We start from the raw sequence: 27,002 nt of genomic DNA on the forward strand, positions 1-27,002 counted from the left end.
GGACTAGATGAGCTTTGAACCAAACCATTCTGTGATTCTACGATTCTGTGATCCTGCTCCGTCTTCCATCAGTGGCTGGATCCCGGGTTCAGAGAGGGATGTGAACATCCAGGGACAAATCCCCATCCATCTCCCATCACAAGGGACACCAGGGCCACACAGCCCCTTGGAAGACTCCACTCTGTGCCCTGGGCAGGTCCCCTCTGTGGTTGTCCCCACCAGCCCTGCACCACCGTCTCCCCTGTGCCACCCTGCTCCCTGCCCAGAGACCGCCAGGTCTCCCTGCCCACCCATGCCACAACATCCCCTAACCCTGCACACCCTCCCTGCCCACCCTCCTTGCCTGCTCTCCCTGCCAGACCAGCAGCCCCTCATCCCACACCCTTATGTTGCAGAGAGACCTGTGGAAGATGTCGAACCCGAGAAACGGTGACACCAAGCCCCCATGTTTGCCCCGCAATGGACTGGTGAAGATCCCCACACAACCCAACGGCCTCGGCTCTGCCAGCATCACCAAAGGCACCCCCGCCATGAAAAACCGCCTGTGCCAGCCTTCCTCCGTGCCTGCCATCCTCAGCCCGGCCTTAGCCCACCGCAGCGACCTGCCCATCCCCAGCCTGGCCTCCCCACTCTCCTTGGCCGCTCTGGCTAGCGTCTCCTCTCCTCCCGGCCCTTCTTTGGTGGGACTGAACACGAGCGAAGGCTCGGAGCAGCCCTCACCGGAGCGGCTGCCTGGCTCGCCCTCAGAAAGGCAGCTGGCAGTGGATGAGAAGATCCTCAACCGCTTGTTCTGGTACTTTTCAGCGTGTGAGAAGTGCGTGCTGGCACAGGTATGCAAGGCGTGGCGGCGGGTGCTCTACCAACCCAAGTTCTGGGTGGGCTTGACACCTGTTCTGCACACCAAAGAGCTCTACAACATCCTGCCCAGCGGTGAGAAGGAGTTTGTCAGCCTGCAGGGCTTTGCCATCCGTGGCTTCGATGGCTTCTGCCTCGTGGGCGTCTCTGACCTGGACATTTGTGAGTTCATTGACAACTACCCTCTCTCCAAGAAGGGGGTCAAGGCCATGAGCCTTAAGAGGTCGACCATCACAGATGCGGGGTTGGAGGTAGGTGACTTTGGTGAGGTGGTTGGGGTGGAGGAGATGTGGCAATGGTGGGTCCTTCCCGTGGTCCTGGGGACACACACACAGGCAGGCAGAGCTTTCACTGGCCACAGGCAAGTAGCAGACAGGCAGTGTGGCCATCCTACAGATGCGGGCAGCGTCAGGAGTCCATGCCTGTGATCTAGGCAGCGGAACAGGCTGCAGCCTGTGCTGCCCTCCCAGGCAGGGTTGAGGATGCTGCCAGGGGGCTTCGTCCCTGCTGCCTTAGGATACTGCCTGCGGATGCTGCCAGGAAGGCAAAGCCAGGCAAGGTGGTCACGTGGCTGGGTGGTGAGCAGGGCTCAGAGGACAAGGACATCCCTTCTTGGCTGGCTGTTCCCCAGCAAGGGGACTGCGGATCAGATAGAGATGGGACAACTCATGGTCCTGCACGGGGCTAGGAATGGTCACCGCCAAGGTCCCCTACCCCATGCAATGGACAAACATAGCACCAGCTACAGCCACATCCTTCCTGACCAGCGTCCAGGCTGGGGGTGGGAATTAATCCTGTCCCCACCAACAGCACCCGGTACAGAGCAGGAACAGTGGCCAGGGGTCCCTGCCTGTTCCATCCCGTTCTCCTGTGGACACTGGTGCGTCCTAGAATGGGGCACTGCTCCAACCCTGGGGGGGTCCTAGGGAGAAGGTTGGACCCCTGCAGGGCTGGGGGCAGCAGGAAGAACCCCAGTGGGCTCAGAGGGAGCTGGGGTGGGGTGTGGGGGTGTGTGAGATGGGCAGCAGTGTCCACCATGCCCTGACCCCCTGCCCCTTGGCAGGTGATGCTGGAGCAGATGCAGGGTGTGGTGCGGCTGGAGCTGTCGGGCTGCAACGACTTCACGGAGGCTGGGCTGTGGTCCAGCCTCAACGCGCGCATCACGGCGCTGAGCGTCAGTGACTGCATCAACGTGGCCGACGACGCCATCGCCGCCATCTCGCAGCTCCTGCCCAACCTCACCGAGCTCAACCTGCAAGCTTACCATGTAACAGACACGGCGCTCGCCTACTTCACTGCCAAGCAAGGCTACACCACCCACACCCTCCGCCTCAACTCCTGCTGGGAGATCACCAACCACGGCGTGGTCAACATGGTCCACAGCCTGCCCAACCTGAGCGTCCTCAGCCTCTCGGGCTGCTCCAAGGTGACAGATGATGGTGTGGAGCTGGTGGCCGAGAATCTACGGAAGCTGCGCAGCCTCGACCTCTCCTGGTGCCCTCGTATCACGGACATGGCCCTGGAGTACATCGCCTGCGACCTGCACAAGCTGGAGGAGCTGGTGCTCGACAGGTATAGGGCCATGCTGAGCCATGCTGTGCCATGCTGAGCCATAATGAGCCACAATGAGCTGTGCCAAGGCATGCTGTGCCATGCTGAGCCATGCTATGCCATGCCATGCCCCACCGTGCCAAGCTATGCCACATCATGCCATGCCATGACCTGCTGAGCTGAGCTGGAGGCAGTGGGTGCAGCATCAGTGCCACAGCCTGGGGCCACCCATGGGTGCCCCACTCCCAGCCATCTCTAACACTCATGTCCCTGGCAGGTGCGTGCGGATCACCGACACCGGCCTCAGCTACCTGTCCACCATGTCGTCCCTGCGGAGCCTCTACCTGCGCTGGTGCTGCCAGGTAGGTGGGGGATCACAGCCGTGCCCATCCCAGCAGACATGGCAGGGAGGGCACAGTGGCTGCCACCTCCCTGGAGACAGGCCATGAGCTCAGAGTGGACACCCCAGGCCAGCTGGAGCCCTTGGACTTGTTTTGGGGAAGCAAAGAAGGGATGGGGTGCTCCTGTGAGCTCAGAAGGACTCAGCCCTGGCACCTTGCCCAGGCACCCTGCCCCTGCCCCAGCACCCACCCCCCTGACCCTGCTCCGTGCCCCAGCACCCTGCACCAGCGATGCTGAGCCCCTCCCTGACACCCCCCCCCCCCACTGTTTTTTGTGTTCCAGGTGCAGGATTTTGGCCTGAAGCATCTCCTGAGCATGGGCAGCCTGCGCCTCCTCTCGCTGGCCGGTGAGCCCCACCTTGAACCCCGGGATGGAGCAGCTGGGTCCCCACAGGGATGGGGAGAGACTGAGCGTGGGGACAGGGAGAGCCTGGGGGACAGCCAGCACCCCCCTCCCCAACATGGCACAACTCCTGCACCACCCCCCAGTCACCCAGGCACCCACACCCAGCCCAGCTCCCCGGGAGTGGGTCCATGGCTGGGCTCTTGGGGTGCTGGGGTTTTTGGGGTGCTAGTTTTTTCAGGTGCTGTTCTTTTGGGATGGTGATGTGTTTGGGATGCTGGTGCTTTGGGGTGCTGTTTTTTGGGGATGCTGGCTTTTTTATTTTGGGAGGAGGATGCTAGTGGTTTTGGGTACTGTTTTTTGGAGTGCTGGTCATTTTGGCTGCTTGTGTTTCGGGATGCTAGGGTTTTTTTGGATGCTGTTTTCTGGAGTGCTGGTGTTTTGGGGTGACAGTGTGCCCCATCTTCTTGCAGGCTGCCCCTTGCTGACCACCACGGGACTGTCAGGGCTGGTGCAGCTGCAGGAGCTGGAGGAGCTGGAGCTCACCAACTGCCCCGGGGCCACCCCAGAGCTCTTCAAGTACTTCTCCCAGCACCTCCCATGCTGCATGGTGATTGAGTAGTGCTGGAGCCAGCCCCCCTGCTCCCACGCCCACCCCGCCGCCGCCCCATCTGACATGCTCACCCCATTTCTTTCCGTCTATTGGGAGGGATGCAAAAGACGCCGTTGATTACAACTGACCCTGGACACCCTCTGCATCGATGCCTCTGAGGGACACGGGGCTCTGGGGGAAGACGGGGGATGGCGTCACCCCTCGCCAGAGCCCCCCTGGGTTCCCTGTAAATTGCCCCCACACCAACACCATCGCCCGTCCTCTTCTCAGTGTTCTGCCAACGCCTTCCAGACAGATGAACAGGCATCACGGAAACACAAAGTGGGAAGGTGACGGCCTCATCCTACTCCCCCACACTGGTGCCAAGTGGGCACAAGGCCCCAACACCAAGGATGCTCCTGGGGACTGAAGTATGCTCCTGGGGATGGGAAAGAGGAGGATGCTTACTTTTGGCACCCGTGGATGGTGGCAGAGGCTGAATGGGTCCCCTCACACCCCAGGAGTGGGCCACTGAGCCGCTCCCCACCGTGTTGCGTGTCCCTCTGAGCCCCCGGCCCTGCCCTTGGGGAGCCCAGTGCTTTCTCCTGGTGAATACGATGTTTTTCTCCGCCTGCCACCCTCGCATGCTCGCTTGCTTCAGTCTCATGGTACGGCAGGTTCCGGGGTGCCCAAAAGGGGATGGTGACAAGTTACAGCCCCCACCTGGCCCCTGCATACATACAGCTTTGCCCCAGCCAGATCCTGCCCCAGGAGCCGGGCTCTCCTGGCAAGCATCCCCCTCGCCCCAGGGACCCCGTGGCATCCTGGTTTACGTGGGGTCGGTGGGGCGATGCTGCCTCCCGCGGGATGCCGATGCCCAGGAGCGACCTGTCCGGCTGGGATGGGATGTCCCCGGGGACCAAACCCAGGTCTGAGCCACCATGGGCACCCCAGGGGCACAGAGCAAAATCGGGAGGTGGCACCCTAGGACACGCTGCGACTGCCACCACTCTTCTAGCTGGAAAGCCATCGCCTTGATGCCAGCATCAAGCAGGGACCAGGGGGACCTCCCAGGCTGGGCTGAGCTGGGCATGGTCCTGGGGTGCCTGAGGGGACCCGGCGTGGGAGGGGGCTTGGTGGCCATCCCCAGGGCATCTCCCGCTGCCACACCAGCTGCCCACACAGCCCCAGGAGGAGCACGGGCGTGGACATGTGCACGGACACGGGCATGGGCATGGATATGGACATGGACAAGCTTTCAGTTTGTTTTGCCTTTGTACTGGCCAGGAAGGAACTGCTGCACCACCCACTGCCTCCATGCCCTCCTTTGTCCAAAATATGCCTTTCTGGCCCCAAAATGGCATGAGGACCCTTGTGGCCCTGGAAGGGGGTTTATGGTGAACCAGGAGCCAGCAGGGCTGCAGGACAGGGTGGCATTGCTGGGGTACAGAGCACCCTGACATAGCGGCAGCCAGGGTGGGGGGCTGCCTGCACCTCCAAACCCACCAGCATGCTTCCACGAGCTGCACACGGGAGCTGAGGCATCTGGCCAGGGGCAGAGGACAGGCAGGGCAGTGGCACACGAGGGTCCCTCCACCCTTGTGGTGACGGCAGCAGGCCCTGGGGGTGCCATCAGCCCTGCGCACCCCCACAGTTCTATGTCACGTGGGCAGCCCCAGCACAGCCACAGCCCCAGAGCTGGGGTCTCCCCCTATCCCTTCCACACCCTCCACAGCAGTGCACCCCCATACCTCCCCAGTGCACCCTCACCCCCCAGTGCAGTTCTGTATCTCCCTGTATAGCCACCTTCCCGTGTACCCCTAAACCCCAGTGCACCCCCACCCCCTGCGGTACCCCCAATCCCCCAGGCAGCCCCACACCTCAGTGCACCCTCATATCCCCCTAGTGCATCCCTGTACCCCCAATACACCCCATATCCCACTTACACCCCCATTTTACCCCTGCACCCTCTCCCCACTAGTGCACCCCAGATCTTTCCGGCACCTCCTCCATGCACCTCATATCCTCCTGACACCCCCATTTTCTCCATCACATCCCCTCACACCCTATGTACCCCCGACACCCCCGACCCCAATTCACTCCATATTCCCCCCTAACATCCTCATTTTCTCCCTGCATTCTCCCCTACAGTGCACCTCACATCTCCACGGCACCCCACGATGCACCTCGTATCCCCCTGACACCTCCATTTACCCCCGTCCCCCGAGCGCACCCCGCCGCCGCGCCCCAACCTCCTCGCTCTGTGCCGGGGGCGGGGTCTGACTCAGGGGCGGGGTCTGACTCAGGGGCGGGGTCTTACTCGGGGGGCGGGGTCTGACTCAGGGGCGGGGTCTTACTCGGGGGGCGGGGTCTGACTCAGGGGCGGGGTCTGACTCGGGGGACGGGGTCTGACTCAGGGGCGGGGTCTGACTCGGGGGGCGGGGTCTGACTCAGGGGCGGGGTCTGACTCGGGGGCGGGGTCTGACTCAGGGGCGGGGTCTGACTCGGGGGGCGGGGTCTGACTCAGGGGCGGGGTCTGACTCAGGGGCGGGGCCTCCCGGGGGCGGGTCCTTGTTCCGGGGGTGGGGCTGCTTCAGGAACAGGGGAGGGGGCGGGGTGTTCGTGTCCCGGCGGCGGAACGGGGCGGAGAGTGGCGAAGAAGGGGCGGGGCTTATCGGCCGTTTCCGTGGCGGCGGCCGGCGGGGCCTGCTGGGCCCGGGCTGCCGGCGGGGCTGCGCAGGCGGCGGGTACGGTACCGCGGCAGTGGAGGAGGGCCTGAGGGGCAGGAGGGATCCCTGAGGGGGCCTTGAGGAGGCTCTGCAGGCCAGGAGTGGGCACGGAGGTGGGGGGACTGTGGGATGTGAGGGGCGGGAGCGAGCCCTGAGGGGGCCCTGGGGGGCTGAGGGGACCCTGAGGAGGCGCTATGGGTCAGGAGCGGGTCCTGCGGTGGGGGAGTGTGGGGTGTGAGGGGCGCTGGGGCTGCTGGCGGGGGAAGGGTGCAGGAACGGGAGGGCCTGGCTCGGAGGAGCCGTCCTGTGGGTGCCCCAGAGAGCCTGCAACCCCCAGGCAGCCTGGCTAGTCCCGGGGTTCCTCCGGAGTAGCCCCCCTGGCACCCTGGCCTGGGACAGGGTTGGGATGAGCTGCTCTTCTGCCTAGCAGGGGAAGCTGCTGCCCCTCGCCTGCTAGAGAAGCAGAGTGAACCCCGCCTGTGCTTGCAGGGGCTCCGGGCACTGGGAGTGCCCCACGGAGATGACTGTGGCCTGGTGCTGGAGACGCTGCTCACCTCAGTCCACGTTGCTGTAGTCGGCCTCCTGTAGCACCACCAACAGCCGCTCTCATCAGCGGAGCATCTCAGGCAGCTGAACTGAGAAGGGAACAAGAAACCCAGAAGAGGTTTACAAGAACTCCCTAAGAGGGAGTTACGTTAGAGGGAGAAGCCCAGTGTGGGGTTGTATCTCCCTGCAGGTAGCAACCGGGCTGTAGCCTCTCGCCTCTGCAGCCCCTTGATGTGGCCACGAAAAAGCTGCAGTCAAAGCCACCTGGGCCTGCCAGGAGCTGTGGGAGCCAAGCCTGTCTGTTCCCAGCTCTGGCTGAGGTGGAGCAGGGCGGCCACACAAGCGTGAATGCAGCCTGCGGGGACACGAGCCTCCGAGCCAGTTCCCGGAGAGGTCAGTGTGCCCCGAGAACAGCCATGGAGAAAATGGCCAGGGTCACCACTGCCCTGGGGGGCAACACCCTCACGGGACGGACCATGTTCTGCCACCTGGATGCCCCTGCCAATGCTATCAGCGTGTGCCGCGATGCTGCCCAGGTGGTGGTGGCCGGCCGCAACATCTTCAAAATCTACTCCATCGAGGAGGACCAGTTTGTGGAGAAGCTGAATCTCCGTGTTGGCCGCAAACCCTCCTTGAACTTCAGCTGTGCGGACGTGGTATGGCACCAGATGGACGAGAACCTGTTGGCCACCGCCGCCACCAATGGCGTGGTCGTCACCTGGAACCTGGGCAAGCCGTCTCGCAACAAGCAAGACCAGCTCTTCACTGAGCACAAACGCACTGTCAATAAGGTCTGCTTCCACCCCACCGAGGTCTACATGCTCCTCAGCGGCTCCCAGGATGGTTACATGAAATGCTTTGACCTGCGCAAGAAGGATTCTGTCAGCACCTTCTCTGGTACGAACACGGGCTATTTCTTGCCCCTCTATGCTGATGAGAGGCAGAGGGTTTTGGCCTTTCTCTATGCCGTGAAGGAGGGTTTGCTCAGGGCATGATGTCCAAAGTAGGCAGGGCAGGAGCTGAGAAGCATTTTGGTGCTTTTTTTCGCCACTTGACAGTGGCCTGGGTCTGCACAGGAGGTGGGAGGTAGCCGCATCGCTCCCAGTTTCCCTTTCTCTCTGGGCTGGTGACCTCCATGCCTCTTCTAGTGGGGTTTTTAGCTTTTCTGGAGTTCTGTCTCACCAAATCTCAACTTCTGTCCCTGTTCAGGCCAGTCGGAGAGCGTGCGTGATGTCCAGTTCAGCATCCGGGACTACTTCACCTTCGCTGCCACCTTTGAAAATGGGAATGTGCAGCTGTGGGACATCCGCCGGCCGGACCGCTATGAGAGGATGTTCACGGCCCACAACGGGCCTGTCTTCTGCTGTGACTGGCACCCAGAGGACAGGTGTGTGTGGGGCTGGGCCCCACTAGTCACCCGGCCTTGGCAGAGACGACGGAGGCCCTGAAAACAGGGTTGGGGCATTTTTCAGAAGGGGAAAGCAGGGTTTCTGATACCCTGGCCTCTTGTGTCAGGGACTGGGCCATTGCTGGAAGGTGGGAGCAGTTATTACTTTGAGGATTTGGGGCTGTTTTGGGGTTTTTTGGTTTTGTTTTTTGGCAAGTCAGGGGATCCTGAAGCACTGGATTGCTACTGGTGGGATACAGCAAGCTGCTGTCTTGACCCTGTGTCAGAGCAGCCTCTTGCTCTGGTGCCAAGCTCAGGAACAGACACTGTGCAGCTGCTGTGGGACGTGGCTTGTGTTTGATCACATTTCCCTCATGTCTTTCACCTGGAGCGGTTGGGCTGTGCATGGAAACAGTTGTTGTGGTGTGTGGGTCCCTCCTCACTCCCTGCCAGGCAGTGCTGTAACTCCTGACAAGCTTAGAGAGGCACAGAAATATGTTCAAACTGGCCTTTTTCCTTCTCTGTGTCCCTGGCAAGTGGAAACCAGAGGCAGAGGGAACTGGTCTGGCTGGGAATTGTTCAGATGAGCGTGGCTTTAAAGACGCAAGGCCTTAAATGGGAGCAGGAAGGTGAGGTGTTGCCTGACCTGGTTATTGGAGAGTTGGGGTATTAGGGTAGCACGTGGGAGGATGTGATTGCAGCCCGGCTGCTTCTCCGTGGCATCGATGTGGTCACATCTGTGCTGGAGCAGGAGAGGAGAGGTGAATGGGCAGAGATTCTGGCCCAAGCTGGTGTCTCACCATCTTTCTCCATCCTTTGCCCAGGGGCTGGCTGGCAACGGGCGGCCGGGATAAGATGGTGAAGGTGTGGGACATGAACACCACACGGGCGAAGGAGATTTACTGTGTGCAGACCATCGCCTCGGTGGCCCGGGTGAAGTGGCGACCGGAGTGCAAGCACCACATCGCTACCTGCTCAATGATGGTGGACCACAACATCTATGTCTGGGACGTGCGGCGTCCCTTCATCCCCTCCGCCATGTTCGAGGAGCACAAGGACGTCACCACGGGCATCGTGTGGCGTCACCTCCATGACCCCTATTTCCTCCTGTCGGGTTCCAAGGACAGCACCCTCTACCAGCACATCTTCAAGGACGCCAGCCAGCCCATCGACCGGGCCAACCCTGAGGGGCTGTGCTACAGCCTCTACGGAGACCTGGCCTTCGCTGCCAAGGAGAGCCTCATCTCCTCCGACTCCAACCGCAAACCCTACATCGGGGACCGGCGTCACCCCATCTTCTTCAAGCGCAAGCTAGACCCCACAGAGCAGTTTGAGTACATCTCCTCCTCCAGCGCCCTCAGCGTCTTCGAGACGGACGTGGAGAGCGGCAGCATGGACTGGTTTGTGCACACTGCCAAGCAGTACGCGCTGGCCGGCAGGCCCCTGGCCGAGCTCTGCGACCACAACGCCAAGGTGGCCAAGGGCTTGGACCGCAACCAGGTGAGATCCGGGCTGGAGACTCCCAGCGCGGCCCTGGGCTGGCACCAAGGTTGAAAGGTGCTGTCAGGATGAGGCCCGCCACCCTCACTGGGTGGCAGCTCCCTGTCTGCCTGTGCCCTCTGGCTGTCCCCAGAAGGTGTTATCTCCAGCTGGCACCAAACCCAAACTGCTATTTCCCACAGCGAGTGCAGATTTTTCCCCAGAAACTTGACTCCCCTGAGAGGCTGCCCAGCTCTCTAGATCAGCTGATGATGAGGATTTGCAGTCAGGCACAGGGCCTGGTTTTTAGCCTGGCAAGGTCTGACCACAACTATCTCTCACACAGGTGGCTCAAACGTGGACGATGCTGCGAATTATCTATTCCAGCGTTGGCATCGTGTCATCCACCAACCTGAACCACAGCCTGGGGAAAGGCAGCACCGCCCTCCCACTCATGAACAGGTATGGGGTGATGGAGCCGAGCAACACAATGGTGGGGGTGGCTCCATGAGGTCGAGTGCAGAGACAGCTCCTTGGCTGGGCTGGGGTCATGGGGCAGGAGCAGGGACGGCTCTCCCCTGGCCTCAGGCCACGGTGGTTTGCAAGTTGGCTTCATTTGAACGCAGCCATTTTCCATGTGGGTGTGAAAAGCAAGTGGCCAGCCTGGCCTTGAGGCATACAGCCTTGTGTCCTGCTCTCTTCCCTCCTCGAAACAAAGTTCGAAGCTGTGGTGGGATGTGGGGGTGGTACCATCTTTGCAGTTATTTAATTAGTGATAGTGACCAAGGACTGGGGCTGGAGAACCTGTTTTGCCACCGGAGCCAGAGCTGCTGGTGTGGAGAGGTCGTCTTCTGCCTTTCAAAGGGAGAGGACAGCCCAGCTCGGCTTGCTGGCATGGAGAGCCCTGTCGTGGGCTGATGAAGCAGGAAAACTTGTTTTTCCTCTTCTCAATGACGCATGAAAGTGAGAGGTGAGGACTCTAAATTAGCTATCAGACCTTGCAGGGCCAGGTTCCCAGGGTGAGTGGCAAAGACTCAAATAGCATCAAACAAAACACTCTTGTTGACCGAGCTCTGCAGCCAGGTGAGTTGCTGTCTGTCACTGGCTCAAACGCCACAGGCAGCAAGCTGAAGAGCTCAGCTCTGCTTCAACCCCGTTCCCTTCCTTTTCCATCTCGGTGAAGCCTGAGAATGGCGATGCATAACAAACAGCAAAGCAACTTGTAGCAAGGCAGCTTCTGTTTAACTACCTCTGAGGTGAAGGGAAGTGTTAAGAGCTGGAGTCAAGAGTCTATGCTCAGCTCCGAAATCCTTTTTCAGTGCATGCACAGAGCTTGGAGAAAGGGCTGTCTTAACAATTGCAATGTGTCTTTATTCTTTTTCTTAAGTTACAAAGTGGGGACAATTGACTTCTGTGCTCTCAGGGAAAAAGCCATGTCTTGTGTTTCACCGGTCAAATTGCAGCTGGAGACCTATATCCAGGCTGTTTGCTGGCTGGGATGGAAGCTGTAAACTTCTGAGACTCTTACATTGAGCAAGTGGCTTCTTTCCCAGCTTTAACCTGAAGGACATTCCCTCTGGGCTGGGTAGTGAGTCGAGACTGGACCGCAGCAAAGGAGAAAGCCGCTCAGAAAACATCCTCATGGATTCTTCCTCCACCCTGATCAACAACGAGGGTAATGTTTCTGGAACAGGCACAGTCCCAGTCCCGCAGGTCTTCCCTCCTCAGCTGTAAATGGCCTTGATATGGGATAAAGCAGTAAATTTATCCTGTAAATTGGGGTGATTGGACTTTTTGCAGCCCCCAGGTGAAGCACACTGAGCCCTGAGGAGTTGCAAAAGGACAGTTTTCTCCTGTGCCCTCCACGGTGGGGGCTGCAGGTGCCAGGAACATGACTGCAGTGGGGAGCTGAGATGTCTGGCTCGGGCACAGCCTGGCATGCTGGGGCAGGACACGGGATGTGGATGAGCTGATTTCTCTCTCCCTGGGCATGCAGACAATGAGGAGACAGAAGGCAGCGATGTCCCTGCTGACTATTTGCTGGGAGACGTGGAAGCGGATGAAGATGACCTGTATATGATGGACCATGAGAACCCGCACAGTGAGTTCACAGCTGGTGCTGGGAGGTGTTGCCTGTCCCAGACACGTGGCTGGATTTTCTCCTCCCTTCTCATTTGGAATCTCTCCTTGCAGCTGAGGAGCAGGAATACAGCCTTCCCCAAGAAGCCTTCCCCCTGCGCCATGAAATTGTGGACAACCCATCAGCCTTGGACCACCTGCAAGACAAGGCTGATTCCCCTCACGTCAGCGGCAATGAGGCTGAGACAGTGTCACTGACGCCTGTGGAGTCCTTCTCCCTCATCTCCATCTCCCACTCGCTCTACGAGAACCGCCTGCCCTCTGACTTCTTCAATCCCATTGTGCGGGACACGCTCCTCTTCTACGCCGAGCAAGGGGATGTGCAGACGGCCGTGTCTGTCCTCATCGTGCTGGGAGACCGCATCCGCAAGGAGATAGATGAGCAGACCCAGGTAGACCCCGGGAAGCCCCTTGCTGGCTGAGTAGGACCTGAACCCTCCCTTCAGGGCTGGGTTCAACCCCATGAGATGCAGCAGGACCCCTCAGTGGGACTCAGGTGTGGTGTATCCCAAAGTGATGAGATCCTGCCTGGGCTCTGGGCAGTTCTGTCCTCCAGCCCTGGCCAGGTCTGCTCTAACCTTGCGGGGCTGCTCCAGGACCCCTGGTACCCAGCTTGTCTGCAGGGCCAGGGTGGGGAAGTGGCCTTGTCCTGTTGATCTGGGGAAGGACACCTCTTCCACATCCCTGCAGAGCAGTTCCCTCACTGCAGGGATGTTGCCTTGGGGACAGAGGGGGGTACTTCTGGGGGATGTCAGGGCTCAGCTGTCCGCGACCGTCCCCAGGAACACTGGTACACGTCCTACATTGACCTGCTGCAGCGCTTCCAGCTCTGGAACATCTCCAATGAGGTGATCAAGCTGAGCACGTGCCGAGCCATCAACTGCCTCAACCAGGCCTCCACCACCCTCCACGTCAACTGCAGCAACTGCAAGCGGCCCATGAGCAACAGGGGCTGGATCTGCGACAGGTGAGGGCGGGGAAGAGGGGCTATGCTCTTATCACCAGTGGCAGTCCCAGAGGGGCTGCAGGAGGAAGGGGTTGGTGCCCCCTCTTCCCCTCCTATTGCCCCCCAGGTTTCTCATGCTCGTTCCCTTCTCCCCGGTGCAGGTGTCGGCAGTGTGCCAGCATGTGTGCCGTCTGTCACCACGTGGTGAAGGGGCTCTTCGTCTGGTGCCAAGGCTGCAGCCACGGTGGCCACCTCCAGCATATCATGAAATGGCTGGAGACCAGCTCCCACTGCCCCGCTGGCTGCGGCCACCTCTGCGAGTACACCTGAGCCCCTTGCCGGCCAGGGCAGATGGCGGGCAGCCCTCTGCCCGCAGCTCCCTCCTGTATTTATTGGTGTGTAAATAGGGGCTGTGTGTGCTCCTGCTCCCAGCCCAGCACTTTTTGTACTGGATTAAAATGAAATGGAGCAGCTGAACAGAGCCGTGCCGCTTGCCTTTGCTTCCCGTGGCTGCAGCGGCCCCCGGGCCAGACTCGGGGCCCCGGGGGGAGCTCGGGGCCTGTCGCGCCGAGGGAGGCGGTGGGCCCCACTTTCCCGCTTGGCCCCTTTAAGGCGTGGCCCCTTTAAGGCGTGGCCCCTTTAAGGTATGGCCCCCGCCGGGATCCGTAGCCAAGCCAGCCAATGGCAGTGCGCGGCGCCAGCGCGGGCCGCGGTGCTTGCCGGGAAGCGTGGTCCGCCGCGGCGCCGGTACCGGCGCTGGTCCCGCTCCACATGGCGGCGGCGCGGCGGCTGCTCTTGCTGCTGCTGCCGCTGGCCTGGGCCTGGGACGGCGGCTGGTAAGGGCGGGGGGACGGGCAGGGCCGGGCCGGTCCCGGTGCAGGAGCCGGTCCCGGTGCAGGAGCTGGTCCCGGTGCCGATGGGAGCCTCCCGTTGCAGGCTGGCGGGCACGGTGCCGGAGGAGGAGCGGTGCACAGTGGAGCGGGCCGACGCCTCCCTCACCTACTCCCTCTTCATGCAGCGGTACGGGCGGCCGCTGCCCCGAGAGAGGGTCCCGGGGCGGGGGAACGGGAGGGCCGAGGGCAGGCGTTGGTGCCCCGGGCAGGCGACCAGGGACGGACCCCGGGGTCTAGGTGGGTTGGAGGGCCAGGCCCCGGGGGAGGCGGGGGGGCCTTGGGGCCGAGGCCGGTGCGATGCTCTCCTCCAGGTTCGCCTTCTCCCGGCCAGTCATCCTCCGCGGGGTCACGGACAACTCGGTGAGTACCGGGACGGGGAGCGGGGCGGCTGAGGAGTAACCCCGGGGCTGCGGGGCAGCATCCCGGCCCCAACGTGCCCCCCTGCCCTAGGCCTTCCGTGCCCTCTGCACCCGGGAGAAGCTGCTGGCAGCTTTTGGGGCCCGCCCCGTGCGGCTCAGCACGGCTAACACCTACTCCTACCGCAAAGGTGAGCGGGGGGCGGGGGCCACTCCCTGCAGCCCCCCCCACAGCGGGCAGGGCCTGCCCGGGGGTACCGGTGTGGCCCCCCCTGCAGCTCTGCCCTGCCTGCAGTGGACATGCCCTTCCGGGAGTATGTGGAGCAGCTGCTGAAGCCGCAGGATCCAGCCCAGCTGGGCAGCGGTGGGTAGCGAGTCCTGCTCTCCGCAGCCAGCACCCACAACCTCCCCCCCCACCAGCCTCATCCTCCTCATCTCCCCCCACCCCCCAGACACCCTCTACTTCTTCGGAGACAACAACTTCACTGAGTGGGGCCCCCTCTTCCAGCAGTATGTGCCCCCCGCCTTCCGCATTCCGGGCACCAGCCCTGCCTACAGCTTTGGGATCGCAGGTGGGTGCTGGGGAGGCAGCTGGAGGTGTGGGCAGCCCCAGGTTGGGATGGGGTGATCACTCCAGCACTGACATCCCCCTCCTGCCATAGGCTCTGGCTCCGGTGTTCCCTTTCACTGGCACGGCCCCGGTTACTCCGAGGTGATCTTTGGCAGGAAGGTGAAAATCAAGCCCTGGGGGTGGGGGAAGTATCGACAAGGGGGAAAGACCCCCAGCAGGCATCTCTTGAACATGGGGAAGCCCTCTGGAGGCTGAGCCTGAGGGGCTGGAGGGGAAATGGGGGTGTGTTCCCCCTCCCCTGGTGTCTTCCAGCGCTGGTTTCTGTACCCGCCGGATAAAACACCCCACTTCCACCCCAACGAGACGACACTGGCCTGGCTCCACCACACGTACCCGGCGCTGCCGCCGGCTGAGCGCCCACTGGAGTGCACCGTCCGCCCTGGGGAGGTGAGCCCAGCCCCGGCCAGCTCGCGCGTCACCCTGCCTCCCATCGGGAGAGTGGAGGGGATACCCACGAAGCCCTGCCAGCACCCCTGGGAGCTGTGGGAGGAGGCAGGGTAACACCCCAGCAGCCCATGGAACCTCTCCCTGGCAGGTCCTGTACTTCCCTGACCGTTGGTGGCACGCCACGCTCAACCTTGACACCAGCGTCTTCATCTCCACCTTCCTGGGGTAGAGTAAGGACACCTGAGGACACACTGCTGTCATCTTGGTCGTGATGACAACGAGCTGGGGCGGCAGCGCTGGCTTCTGCCACCAGCTACTCAACTACTGGTGTCAGGACCAAGTCCCTGAAGACATTCTGGTTTTTACTGGTCTTTTCCCTCCCCCTTGGATTAAAGTTGTTCTGCCATAGCTCCTCCTGTGTTGCTACATCTCTGCCGACACGGGGGCGCAGGCAGGGGTGAGCCCCAGACCACACGGGCGGGGTGGGTCGCAACACCAGGGCAAGCAAACTCACTCCCATGGTACAGAGGCTGCCGCTATGAACCACTCCAGCTATTTTTTTTTTTACATTTATTGCTGAATTTTTTTAATTTATTTTTTTTAATTGACATTGGCAAACTTCCAGAGGGCGCTTAAAAGCCAGGCAGGCTGTCAGCCAACTGTAAGGCCAGAGCTCAGTTGGCCGTGGATTTGGTGGTTGTTTTTGTTTCGTTATGTGGGGTTTTTTTAAGAGATTTCAGTAAAAGGAAGAAGAACTTTAACCCAGGCAGTTGTTAGCAGGGAACCATAGTCCCCAGCAGGCAAGGGGACGCACGAGCCACCCCCTTCCAGCCCAGGGCAAGTTGTTTCCCAGGAGAAGCTGGAGGGCAAGTCGGTGTCCACAGCAGGAATGTGGGTCTCCCACCCCAGCAAGTGGCTATTTACAGGAAGAAGGCAAACGTGACCCTGACCAGGCAGGAGGTGGAAGGAGGCAGAAACAACTATGTACACAGGGAGGGGACTGGGCCAGACCAGCACCAGGCACTCATCCTGGCAAGCTCCTCACGGCACCTCCCCAGAGCAGGATGTGATCTTTAGGGATTGGCAGCTGCCGTAGCCAAGGGGGATCCTGCTCTCTAGGTGATGAAGATGGTGGTGAGACCTTCCAGGCCACTGTGATGAGCCAGCCTTCTCCAAACTGCCCGGCAGGTCTTCCTCCAAGTGCTATGGTCCATGAGGAGCTGGTGGAGCAGGGAGCCTTCATGCCCACCCAGCCACTGTGGCTCCTCAGGAAGGGGAGATGGCAACAGGCCCTCACCCAGTGCTGCTGCTGGGTCTCTGGGCACCCGGAGCGGAGGGGGAACAGCTGGAGAGCGAGTAAGGCATGGTGCCAGCCCAGCAAGGGCCCCTCAGTAATCCTCCACCCAGCCGTTCTCTGAGATGAACGCGTCTATCACCTCCTTCATGGCGAGGTTGGGGATCAGCTGGTCCTGGGTCAGGGGACTCCGCGTCACTGGATCAAAATGACCCACGCGCTGCAAGGGAGGAGATGACTGTGAACCGGTTACTCCACGCGTCTGCCTCAGCCCCAGGGTGCAGGCAGCTGTGAGGCCAGTGCTGTGCCAGTGTCTGGCAGCAGCCAGGCATCCACACACCTGCCGAGGGGAGGATAGAACGGGGTGGAGGGAAACCTCCCCCGGAAGGTGCCTCCCAGCAGGATGAGAGCGGGTCAAGGCACAAGACCCCTGCCAACAGCCACCTCTGCTTCAGGCAGGACCTGACAGCACCTGCTGCCTTCCTGGGCAGGTAACTTGGACCAAGCCAAGGAGGCTTTTGAGCCCTTAGTTAGGCAGGCAGCTGCTTTCACGCCCAGAGGACGACTGCAGGTGGTCCTGAGAAGCCCCCGCTGCCCGCAATGTGGTGGTACCTGGAGATGTTCCTCAATGTCTTTCCTGTCATAGGTGATCCCGCTGGGCGTGATGCAGGGCTCTCGCATCAGCTCAAAACTGATCTTCCCACACAGGTAGTCAGGGATGTCCCGCTTCTGGCTCGAGAGAAGCAGAACTGGGTCAGGAGGGGCTGGGTGAGCCCAGCATTAAGAAAAAAAAGGGCTGAAAGGTGATGCCAGCCCAAAAGGGGGAAGCAGGGAAGACAGAAGAGTTGGTAGCATGGACTAAAGCAGGTTTAGAGCAGGCAGGTCTAGACGGGAGGATGCCAGGGCACACTCACCTTCCTCTTCTCATCCACTTGAGAGAAGAGCTCGTCCATGTCTGCCAGGTATTTGTCCTGAAAGAGAAGGCCTTGAGGACAAGAGGACCCTGGTGTATGGGGCTTTAGGTCCCCAGGGAAAGGGCTCTGAAGCTTCCCGCCCCATGGGTGCTGTGGCAGGCAGAGATGAGGCAGCAGGTCCTCGGTGGCCTCTCAGCCCTCACAGCCCCTGGCCAATGTTTGCACAGCTCCGGGTTGAACCATGTGGCAGGAATGATCCAGCTTAAAAATAACCTGAACCTGCCTTTGCGGCGCTATTTTTATCCTGGGATTAGTCCCCTGTGCCGGACCAGCACCCAGATCCGCACACAGCCACTCGCTGCTCACGTTGCACAGCCCTCGGAGAACAACAGGTACAGCAGCTGGGGACGCAAACAGGCGTCACCGCTGCTGGGCTGCCCTGGGCTGTGACAAGAGGTGACAGAGCAGGGGCAGCTGTCCCAGGGGGACATGAAAGCCCAGCAACAGCAGCTTGAGACACAAAATGAAGGCTGAGAAGCCATGCTCTGCCCTGGGGTGTCCTGACTTTCACCTGCACAGCCGCAGCCAAGGCTTCCTTGGCCGCAGGAGGGCACGGGGATGAGGATGGAACAAGGAAGCCCCAGCTCATGTCCCAGCCTCTGTGAGCAGCCTTGGCACCCCCCACTCACATGTTTGGCCTCGATGCTGGCCAGCTGAACTCGGCTCCGGCTCTCATCCACGTTTTCCTCCTGCTGAGTCTTTCGGCACTCGGCCAGCTCCCTAGGACAGAGCGGGGAGATGAGACGCAATGGATGGAGGCTCTCGCTCCCTCCCCTGCTGCTGCCACCCCAGCTGCGGGGCTCTGCACCAGAGGCACCAGGCAGAGCACTGACAGCTTCATGGCACTTAAAAAAACTTTACAGGTGCTACCGCCATGACCCTGTGTTACCTCTCCTTCTCTGCCATGATGAGCTTGGTCAGGTAGGAGTGCAGCTCGTTCTCCTGGTTGATCCGTTTCTCCTCAATACTGTTCCAGCGTTTCTTCTTGGCGATGCGCAGCGCACTGGGGATGTCGTCCCCAAAATTCAACCGCTGCTCCTTAGCAAGGTTGTAGGCTGCGGAGGGAAATGGCATCTCAGAGCCGGCACCAGCTTCCTTCTCCCTATCCCTGGCTCCTTCCCAGTGGATGGGTGGGGAGGGGGAACACCGGCACCATGCCTGCTCACCTCTCTGCAGGTTGGCGATGGCCTCATCATAATTCTCCATCTCCATCTGGCACTGGCCCAGGAAGAAGTGAGCCTTCACCGACTGGCCATCCAGCTCCAGGGCTCGCTTGCAGTCCGCCAGCGCCTTGTCGTGCTGCTGCATCTTCAGGTAACAGAGGGCTCGGTTGGTGTAGTAGACGGCCACCAAGGGGTTGCGGTTCTGCAAGGCAAGACCTGTGTTACGGCCAGCGATGGTAACAGCTGGCAGAGGTGAGACGCGATGACAACAGGGTGACTCGGTGAGCTGGCTGTGCAACGCCGTCACCCTGATGAGAGCCAGGAGCACCAGCTCAGGCTTGCACCCCTGTGGGGAGCTGCCAGAACGGTGAGAAGACAAGCTGGGACCAGTCCCCATAGCCTGTCCCCCCACCGGAGGGGTGACAGCCCCCCCCAGCACCATGCCCTGCCCAGGTGGGCTGGAGCCCTCTACCCCAGGGTGGGTTCGCCCTACCAAGCCCAGCCTGGGAAGGTGGTGGGGTCAGGAGGGACAGGCCCAGGCTGGGGGCACCCTGGGGGTGTGGACAGAGAGAGGTCCAGCTCAGGCTCTGCTGCTGGGACAGGCCTGGCTGGGGGGTGTCCAAGCCCAGAGAGAGCAGTGCAGGCTAAGCTGGGGGGAACCAGGCCAGGCCCAGGGGAAAGGGGTCCATGACCAGGGAGGGGGCCGAGCCCCGGGGGTGCGTCCAGGTCCAGGGGGGGTCCTGGCCAGGCCCAGAGACGAGTGTCCAGGCCAGGGGAATCCTGTCCCGGGGGTGCCCAGGCCAAGCGCGGGGAAGGGAGCTCCAGACCCGCGGTGGGGAAGGGGGTGTCCCGCCCCGGGGGTCGGTCCCCAGCCCGGGGTGGGGGTGCCGTTGGGACTCACGATGGCGCGGCCGTAGCAGGCGGCGGCCTCGGGGTATTTGCGGCCGCCGAAGAGCCGGTTGCCCTGCTCCTTGTGCTCCTGCGCGCTGTGGCTCTTCTCGGGGCTGCCGCCCCCCGCGCCCCCCGCTCCTGGCCCTGCCGCCCCGGGCCCCACCGCGCCGCCCTCCCGCTCCTCCTTTCCCTTCATGGCGCCGCCCGGCCCGGCCCGGCCCGCTGGGGCCGGCGGCTCCGCTGGCTCCGGCCGCGCACTGCGACAGCCGCCGCCGTCGCCGCCGCTTCCGGGGCCGGACCGCCGAGGGGCCGTGTCCTGGGGCGTGGCCAGTGAGCGGAGGGGCGGGGTCTGTGGCGCGGAGGGGCGGGGCGTGGGGCGGGGCGGGGTTGCGGAGAGCGGAGGGGCGGGGCGTAGGGTGCGGGGGGGCGGGGTCTGGGAAGGGCGGGGCGCGGGTGAGGTTTGTAGGGCTGGAGGGAGGGGCTGCATGGAGGGGATATGGGGGATCGGATGGGGAGCAGGGGTTGTGGGGCTGGATAGGAGGGTGCAGGGCGGAGTGGGGGAGGCTGGATGGGGGGGTGGGGCTGAATAGAGGGGTGCGGGGGGGTGTGGGGATGCACAGAGGTGTGGGAGTACAGAGAGGTGTGGGGTTTGGCGGGGAGGCACGGGGCGTGTGGGGCTGGATGGGGGTTGGAGTGAAGGGGAGATGGGGCTTTATAGGCGGTGTAGGGATAGATAGGGGATGTGAGGTGGATGGGGGGGCGGTTTCCAGAGTGGTGCGGAGCGGGGGTGTGTGTTTGGATGCGTGGCACCAGAGCTGGGTGCGCTGGGGCGTGTGGGGGTGTGGGGTGGATTGGCGTGCAGCTCTTGCTGCATACACATCCCCATCCCGCCCCCCTCTCGCCGTGGCAGCCGGAACCGCGGGGCTCAGCCGGGTGCCGTTTCACGCATCCTGGTGTTTTCTGCTCCAGTAAGTCCTGTCCCCGGCTGTCCCCTCCCCGCCGCGTCCCCCTCGGGGCCAGCTAGCCCTGGTGCCCCCATTGAGTCGGCAGGGACCCAACAGGGATGGAGGAGACACCCCCAAAATCCCTGCTCCCCCAAACAGAGACACAGGCCCTGGCAGTGTGCAAAATATTTATTTATACTCCAAAAAAGTCAGGGGAGGTGTCGGAGCAGGGGCCTCCCCCCCATGCCCCCATCCCAGGGCAAGACCCCGCCAGGGGGAGGGTGGCTGGCAGCAAAGCGGGGGGGTCGGGGCGCAGGGAGGGGGGTTGCGCTGCCGAGGGCACTGCTGAAACGAGTTGTGCTGGTCTCAGCTGATTCGCCTTCCTGCTGGGCTTGCCCCGTGTTATTTTTTTTTTTTTTCTCTCTTGCATTTATTTATATTTATTTTGGCATAGAAAAATAAATCGCTCCTATTTTGGCACCAGTCCTTCATGTGAAAGTGCCCCCTGGAGGGGCAATGAGTTGGCCCCCACCCCGGAAAGGGGGTACAGGAGCAAGTGGGGGGTCCCCCCACTCAGCTTCTTCCTGGGGGCACATCCTGAGCCCCACAGACACCTTGGGGGCTTTGGCGATGCCAGTGCAGGGCTGAAGCATCCTTTAGGGGGAGGGGGCACAGCAGGGGGTTTGCGACTGTACATTTGGGGGCAAGAGGACGCAGCCCATGGAGGGGGGAGCAGCGCGCTAGCTAGCACCGAGGGGGCAGGCAACAAGGGGGTGGCCTGTCCCCATGTCACGCGCAGGGCCCCCCCTCATCCTCCGCTGGGGCTCAGCCAGCAATATTAAAAAAAAACCAAACCAAACAACGGGCTGAGGGGAGGGAGGTGGGTTATGGTGGGGGGGGGATCTGTGCCCCCAGCAGGTCATAGGCGAAGATGTTCCAGAAGACAGCGAAGAGGAGGAAGGTGCCGTAGGAGAGGAGCAGGACCCACCAGCCGCACTGGTCCTGCAGGCTCTCCTCGTAGCTGCGCAGGATGGTCAGCCCCATGCTGATGCCCACGATGGCCCCCGCCAAGTGCGCCATGAAGCTGGGCTGGGGGCCCGAGGCCGGCAGCGGTGGGGAGAAGCGGAGCCAGACGGCGCGACCCACCTCCGAGCTCACTGCAAGACAGAGCCGGGAGGTGGTCAGCATCCACACCTCCCCTCACCCCCCCCAAAAAATGGGCACCCCCTGAGGTGGAGGGCACGGCCAGGTACTCACTGCACACCAGCGCCAGCACCATCCGCAGCAGCTTGTAGGGACAGCGCATCCCGGCCCAGTTCTGTGAGTGGACAGACAGACGGACGATGGGCTGGCACTGATGATGGTCCAGCACCAAGGCCCCCAGTGTGCCCCAGCAGAGCTGTGCCCTGCCCCCATAGAGCCCCCCAGCTCCCTACTCCTCCCCACCCACTCCCACCCCATGATGCCACCCAAGGTTCTTCCCCCCACCCCATGATGGTGCTCACCTCATGATGCCACCCCCACAGCATCCCCCCCAATGTCACACCATGCTGCCCACCCTCCAATGCCACCCAATGGCACCCACCCCCCCAAAGCCACCTTCCCGGTATCCCCCCACCCAATATCACACCATGCTGCCCACCCTCCAATGGCACCCACCCCCTGTCATCCCCACGATGTCACATCATAATGTTTATCCTCCCCAGTGCCCCCCCCCAATGCCGGGGGCACTGACCATGACAACGTTGGCAAGATGGGCTGAACAGAGTGCATAGACCCCCCCTGAGCCCCCGACCAGGGGGGCCCGCATGTCCGTGATGGAGACAGTGAGGGAGCCTGTGGGCATAAGCAGGGCTCAGCATGGTGCCTCACCCCCCCAACATTAATTAATTACAGTCCACATTAACGAATTATGGGCTGCATTGCCCTCCAGCCCCCAGGGGCAAGCGATGCTGGCAGTGCAGAGTGGTACCCAGCAGTCAAGAGTGAGCAGCGAGCGAAGCCCTGCATCCCCATCAAACTCAGGGTGCACATCCCCGTGCCCTCCCTGGGGCTGGTGATGGGGAATGATGGGGACAGCCCCCCCGGGCACGCACCCACCTGCCAGGACACCGGCCAGGTAGAGGAAGCTGATGCGCAGGATGCCGTGCACCATCTCCAAGGGGACTCCAATCATCAGCTGCAGGAGGGCATTGAACCCCAGCTGCTCCAGCCTGCCCGGACACAGGAGGGGACATACAGTGGCTCAGGCCATGCAGCCCTCAGTGTGTACCCCCCCAGTGTGTCCCCTGCATCCCCAGCAGGGACCTACCCCACGTGCATGAACATGTAGGTGAGGAAGCGCCAGGCCCGCGCCCGGTGCCCGGGGTGGTAGACAAGGGGGCTCTTCATATACTCCGGGTGATAGGTCTGCAGCACCCACTTGTTCAGCCGGGCCCCGTAGCAGAGGAACACGATGATCTGTGCCAAACCCCATGGTCATCACTCCCGGAACTGCTGAGACCCCTGCCCAGCCCTCTGGCCTGCGGTAGGGCGCTGGGACACGAGTCACCCCGCATGCCTGCCTTGGGTCTCAGCTCCCCATATGGGCACCAGGACATCACAAGTGGGATCAACCAACCCCTCCATCTCAGGTCTGAGCCCTCCATGGGTACGGGGACACCAAAACAGAGGTCATACATCCCCTCCACCCCAGGTTTGAGCCCCGCCATGGACACCGGGACATCACAACTGGGATCACCGATTCTCTCTGCCCTGGCTCTGAGCCCCCCGTACAGGCACCAAGGCATCACAATGAGGGTCACTTGTCCCCTCCATCTCAGGTCTGATTCCCCCCATATGGGCACCAGGACACCAACCAGGGTCATCTGTTCCCCCACCCTGGGTCTGAGCCCGCCATGGCCACCAGTCCATCACAGATGGGGTCACCCATTCCTTCACCTCAGATCCAAGCCCCTCTGTGGGCACCAGGACATCACAACCGGAGCCACCCATTCTGTCCGCCCTGGGGCACCAGGACACTTCAGCCAGGCTCGCTGGTGCCCATGCCCTGTACCTGGGTGAGGGTGACAGCTGCCATGAAGACAGGGGGCGGACACGTGCGGTGCTGGTAGAAGTACCAGCGTCGGTCCATCTCACAGGGCAGGATCTCGTAGGCCACGTAGCGGACGAAGCGTTTGTAGAAGCCCAGGCCGGTCTCGTCCAGCAGCCCGTCTCGGGGCAGGGCTCGCTGCCCGTTGGCAATTGCGCGCTTGAAGCTGCTTGAACGCTTGCTGCTGATCTGCGGAGAGAGGCCGTGCCCACGGGGGCCGCAGGGGCAGCTCGGGCCAGTGGGCTTATGGCCAGCCCTGCCCATCACCACCACCCTGGCCGGACAAGCCACCCCAAGGCTGTGCCATCATCCCCCACCAGGGGAGTCCCTGGGAACCACTGGTGTCCGCCCCCTCCCCAGGGGCCCAGGGAGGTGCCCAGTGCCCACCCCTGAGCCGGCACCCAGCAGCTCGCCCCCATCCCCAGGGCCCTCCAGCACTGACCAGGTCTACCAGCTCCTGATAGCAGACCTGCCCCTCATCGTTGCCCTGTGCCAGGGCCACCAGCATGTCCAGCTTGGCGGGGTCCAGGGGCAGCTCATGGCTGTGCACGAGGCTGGCAAATGTCTCCACCCCGATGAAGCCCGTGTTTTCGGGGTCAAGCTGTGGGGCACGGTACAGGGCATCACCAAGACGCCAGGACTGCGGTTCCCTGATAGGATGGGGACACCTTCTGGTGTCCGTCACCCTAGCCTCAAGCCCAGTGGCATCATGTAGCACTCCACAACACCAGCCTCTGACTCTGCGAGGGAGGCTACAACCTGCACCCACGCTGTACCCCGCAGTGTGTGGGCGCCCCATGCCATACCGACATCCCCGTCCCCATCTCTCCATGGCGCAGCCAACACTCTCCCACTCAGTTATTTCTTGCCGCCAGCAGCCTGCCAGCCAGGAAGCCACGAAGCTAAACACACGTGCAGCCCTGGCACCAGCCTCCTCCTCCTCCTCCTGTGTGCCCTCACTGCTGGATGTTGGGCTCCACCACACTGGGCACCCCGTGCCAGCACACCCTGCACTACCCCTGGGGCTCCCAGCACTGACCAGACACCCTGAGTCCTCCAGGCACCCAGCACCATCAGGCACCCAGCACCATCGGGCATCCCACACCATGGGGTACCCCACACTGTCCCACTCATGGAGGTGACGAGCCCGGTGTGGCACAAGGAGGATGGAGACAGAGAAGGGGCTCTGATGGCTGGAGCACAGCTCAAGCCCTGCCAAGGGTGGCCAGGACCCCACACCCCACAGAATCACCCAGCAAATAGTGTTTGGTTTGCTCCTTTCTTCACCAGGGAATGAAATGAAGGAGAGGAAACTCATCCTCATGAGATGGGCAGGGAGGGAGTGCTGGGGGACATGGGATTGTACCCCCAACCCAGTGTGCACCCCATCCTTCTGGCCCTGGCAGGGAACAACCAAAGTCCCTGTCCCAGCGGGGGTCCAGCTGCCCAGAGTCCTTGCCTGAGGTGGGAATGGGTGCAGGGCGGGGAGCAAGGTGCAGGGCGTGGGGTGCAGGGTGTAGGGTGCCAAGTGCAGGTAGCACTTGCATCCTCACAGCAGCTGCCAGCCCATGGGAGCAGCCCGAGCCATCCTGCACCCCAGAGCCACCCATCCCCCATGCCAAACGCACACCATCCCACAGGCGCCACATGCATGAGCCACACCGGGACCTGGCACACGACGTCCCCACACACCAGCACATGCCAAGCTCACTGGCCCCCAGAGAGCCCCGGCAGCAACCAGAAGTTCCTCTGTTTTCAGGGAGCATCTCCCCCCCACCCAACTCCGCTAGCCCCCTCCAGTCCCCCTGGGGGTCCTGATCCCCAGCCCCCCTCAGCCCCTCGGCCCTGCTGGGCTCTCTCAGGTCCTGCTCTCTCCCGGGGAAGACGCTGCTCATCCCTGAAAGGCTCAGAGGTGTGCAGAGACCCCACACCTGACAGTGGGGTGACACGGGGGACAGCACCCCAGCTGGGAAGACTGGGAGACTCAGCCAAGGTCACAGACCCAGCCAGAGTTGAGGGCAGACCATTAATATTCCTGATCCCCAATAAACCCTCCCCACTGAGGGAGGGGAGCCAGGGGCTTGGCTCAGGCTGGCACGGGATGGAGGGACAAGGCGGCCGAGTGGAAGGGGAGCCACTTGAAGCCAAGCACCGAGCAGGGACAGGGCCGGGGTGCAGCGGGTGCTAACGGATTGGGGCCAGATCCTGCCAGCAGAGCAGAGCCCAGCACTACCCGGTGTTAATGCTCCACAGCCTGATCCTGCAATCAGGTCACGGGTCCAGATGCAGCCCCCCATGAGGGCAAAACTCTCCCGGGTGGCCGAGCCCCATGGCAGCCCCAGGACCTCCCATTGTGCACCCAGCGCTGGGGCTCAGCACCGCGGCAGGCGTTGCGGATCAGCTGCCCAGCACTCCTCGTCCTTGAGGGTGCACCCGGCAGGATCTGGCCCGGGGCAGGTGGAGCAGGGAGTGCTGGCGGGAGGAGAAGGCCACAAGTGAGCTGAGTTGCGCGATCTCAGCGGCGCAACGGCGGGGCCGAGTCGCCCGCGGCCGTGACGGGGGACGCCGGGAGATGCTCAGCGGGGGACAGAGGGTGCGGTAGCCGCCTCGGGTGGGCAGCGCTGCCCGCTGCCTGCCAGATCCACGGGCAGCTCTGCCCGCTGCGCGGCAGCCGTGCCCGGTGCATGCGAGCGTCCCTCCCGGCAGCGATGCCTGCTGCACGGCGGCCCCCCCGCAGCGGAGCCCGATTCCCGCCCGTCCCCCGGCAAGCCCTGCCCGGTGCCCGGCGGTTCGCCCCCTACCCCGTTCTCACCTGTTCCTGGATTAGCTGGAGCAGGGAGCTCCTGTCCATGCACCCGGCGGGCGGCGGGCTCCGCCGCTCCCCCGCGCCCGGGGCCGGCGAGCCGGGCAGGGGAGCGGCGCGGGCGGCGGGGGCGGTGGGGGGGGCGGCTCTCCCCGCCAGCCCCGCGTTGCGGCGGGCCCGGGAGCGAGCTGCGAGCGACGGCGCCTGGAGCCGCCGATGGCAGCGGGGCGGCGGCGGGGGCGGGAGCGGAGCCGAGCGGAGCCGCCCCCGCCGCAGCGCGCGGCGCAGCGCTCCCCCCCCGCTCCGCCGCCGCCGCGAGGGGAACCAGGACCCGCCCCGCCCCGCTCCGCCCGGCCGGCAACCCCGGCTCCGCGCCCCGAGACACGGCACGGGGCAGCCCGGGATGGTACCTGTATGCCAGTATGGCACCTGCATCCCAGCACTGGTACCCACATCCCAGTATGGTACCTGCATCCTGGTAGTGGTACCCACATCCTGGCATGGTACCTGCACCCCAGTACAACCACCCACATCCCAGGACAGTACTTGCATCCCAACATCGGAACTCGCATTTCATTTACATTACTTGCATCACAGCATGGGTACA

At 62.6% G+C, this 27,002-nt stretch overlaps 5 protein-coding genes across 8 annotated transcripts; 3 read left to right on the plus strand and 2 right to left on the minus strand.

The window, feature by feature from the left end:
• The first annotated feature begins 410 nt into the window (after positions 1 to 410).
• FBXL16 (F-box and leucine rich repeat protein 16) lies at positions 411 to 3,772 on the plus strand. Its single transcript, XM_065645302.1, has 5 exons — positions 411 to 1,106; positions 1,919 to 2,427; positions 2,684 to 2,768; positions 3,091 to 3,154; positions 3,624 to 3,772. Exons 1-5 carry the CDS (start codon positions 411 to 413, stop codon positions 3,770 to 3,772), a joined length of 1,503 nt encoding a protein of 500 aa, XP_065501374.1.
• Positions 3,773 to 7,213: 3,441 nt separating this feature from the next.
• Positions 7,214 to 13,298, plus strand: WDR24 (WD repeat domain 24). The gene is made up of 9 exons (XM_065645299.1): positions 7,214 to 7,914; positions 8,227 to 8,404; positions 9,229 to 9,904; positions 10,230 to 10,345; positions 11,437 to 11,558; positions 11,880 to 11,984; positions 12,077 to 12,414; positions 12,805 to 12,989; positions 13,130 to 13,298. Exons 1-9 carry the CDS (start codon positions 7,434 to 7,436, stop codon positions 13,296 to 13,298), a joined length of 2,370 nt encoding a protein of 789 aa, XP_065501371.1. The 5' UTR covers positions 7,214 to 7,433.
• On the plus strand, positions 13,276 to 15,635 carry JMJD8 (jumonji domain containing 8). 4 transcript variants are annotated; one of them, XM_065645307.1, is made up of 9 exons: positions 13,276 to 13,363; positions 13,905 to 13,988; positions 14,173 to 14,221; positions 14,312 to 14,408; positions 14,513 to 14,581; positions 14,670 to 14,789; positions 14,880 to 14,947; positions 15,101 to 15,235; positions 15,361 to 15,635. In XM_065645307.1, the coding sequence occupies exons 1-9, from the start codon at positions 13,320 to 13,322 to the stop codon at positions 15,505 to 15,507; spliced, it is 813 nt and encodes a 270-aa protein (XP_065501379.1). In that variant the 5' UTR covers positions 13,276 to 13,319; the 3' UTR covers positions 15,508 to 15,635. The 4 variants fall into 4 exon arrangements, with proteins under 4 accessions (XP_065501379.1, XP_065501376.1, XP_065501378.1 ...); XM_065645304.1 differs by lacking the exon at positions 13,276 to 13,363 and adding an exon at positions 13,601 to 13,804; XM_065645306.1 differs by lacking the exon at positions 13,276 to 13,363 and adding an exon at positions 13,601 to 13,804 and having other exon boundaries at positions 15,384 to 15,635.
• Positions 15,636 to 15,809: 174 nt separating this feature from the next.
• Positions 15,810 to 19,868, minus strand: STUB1 (STIP1 homology and U-box containing protein 1). The gene is made up of 7 exons (XM_065645303.1): positions 19,568 to 19,868; positions 18,670 to 18,868; positions 18,393 to 18,558; positions 18,133 to 18,223; positions 17,444 to 17,500; positions 17,142 to 17,258; positions 15,810 to 16,749 (listed from the first exon to the last, which is right to left on the minus strand). Exons 1-7 carry the CDS (start codon positions 19,751 to 19,753, stop codon positions 16,624 to 16,626), a joined length of 942 nt encoding a protein of 313 aa, XP_065501375.1. The 5' UTR covers positions 19,754 to 19,868; the 3' UTR covers positions 15,810 to 16,623.
• Positions 19,869 to 20,704: 836 nt separating this feature from the next.
• On the minus strand, positions 20,705 to 26,470 carry RHBDL1 (rhomboid like 1). The gene is made up of 8 exons (XM_065644916.1): positions 26,405 to 26,470; positions 24,035 to 24,193; positions 23,557 to 23,781; positions 22,813 to 22,961; positions 22,602 to 22,714; positions 22,237 to 22,337; positions 21,759 to 21,819; positions 20,705 to 21,658 (listed from the first exon to the last, which is right to left on the minus strand). The coding sequence occupies exons 1-8, from the start codon at positions 26,441 to 26,443 to the stop codon at positions 21,387 to 21,389; spliced, it is 1,119 nt and encodes a 372-aa protein (XP_065500988.1). The 5' UTR covers positions 26,444 to 26,470; the 3' UTR covers positions 20,705 to 21,386.
• Between the last annotated feature and the right edge of the window lie 532 nt (positions 26,471 to 27,002).

This window comes from Caloenas nicobarica, chromosome 14, assembly GCF_036013445.1.
Source record: "Caloenas nicobarica isolate bCalNic1 chromosome 14, bCalNic1.hap1, whole genome shotgun sequence".
Lineage (NCBI taxonomy): Eukaryota > Metazoa > Chordata > Aves > Columbiformes > Columbidae > Caloenas > Caloenas nicobarica.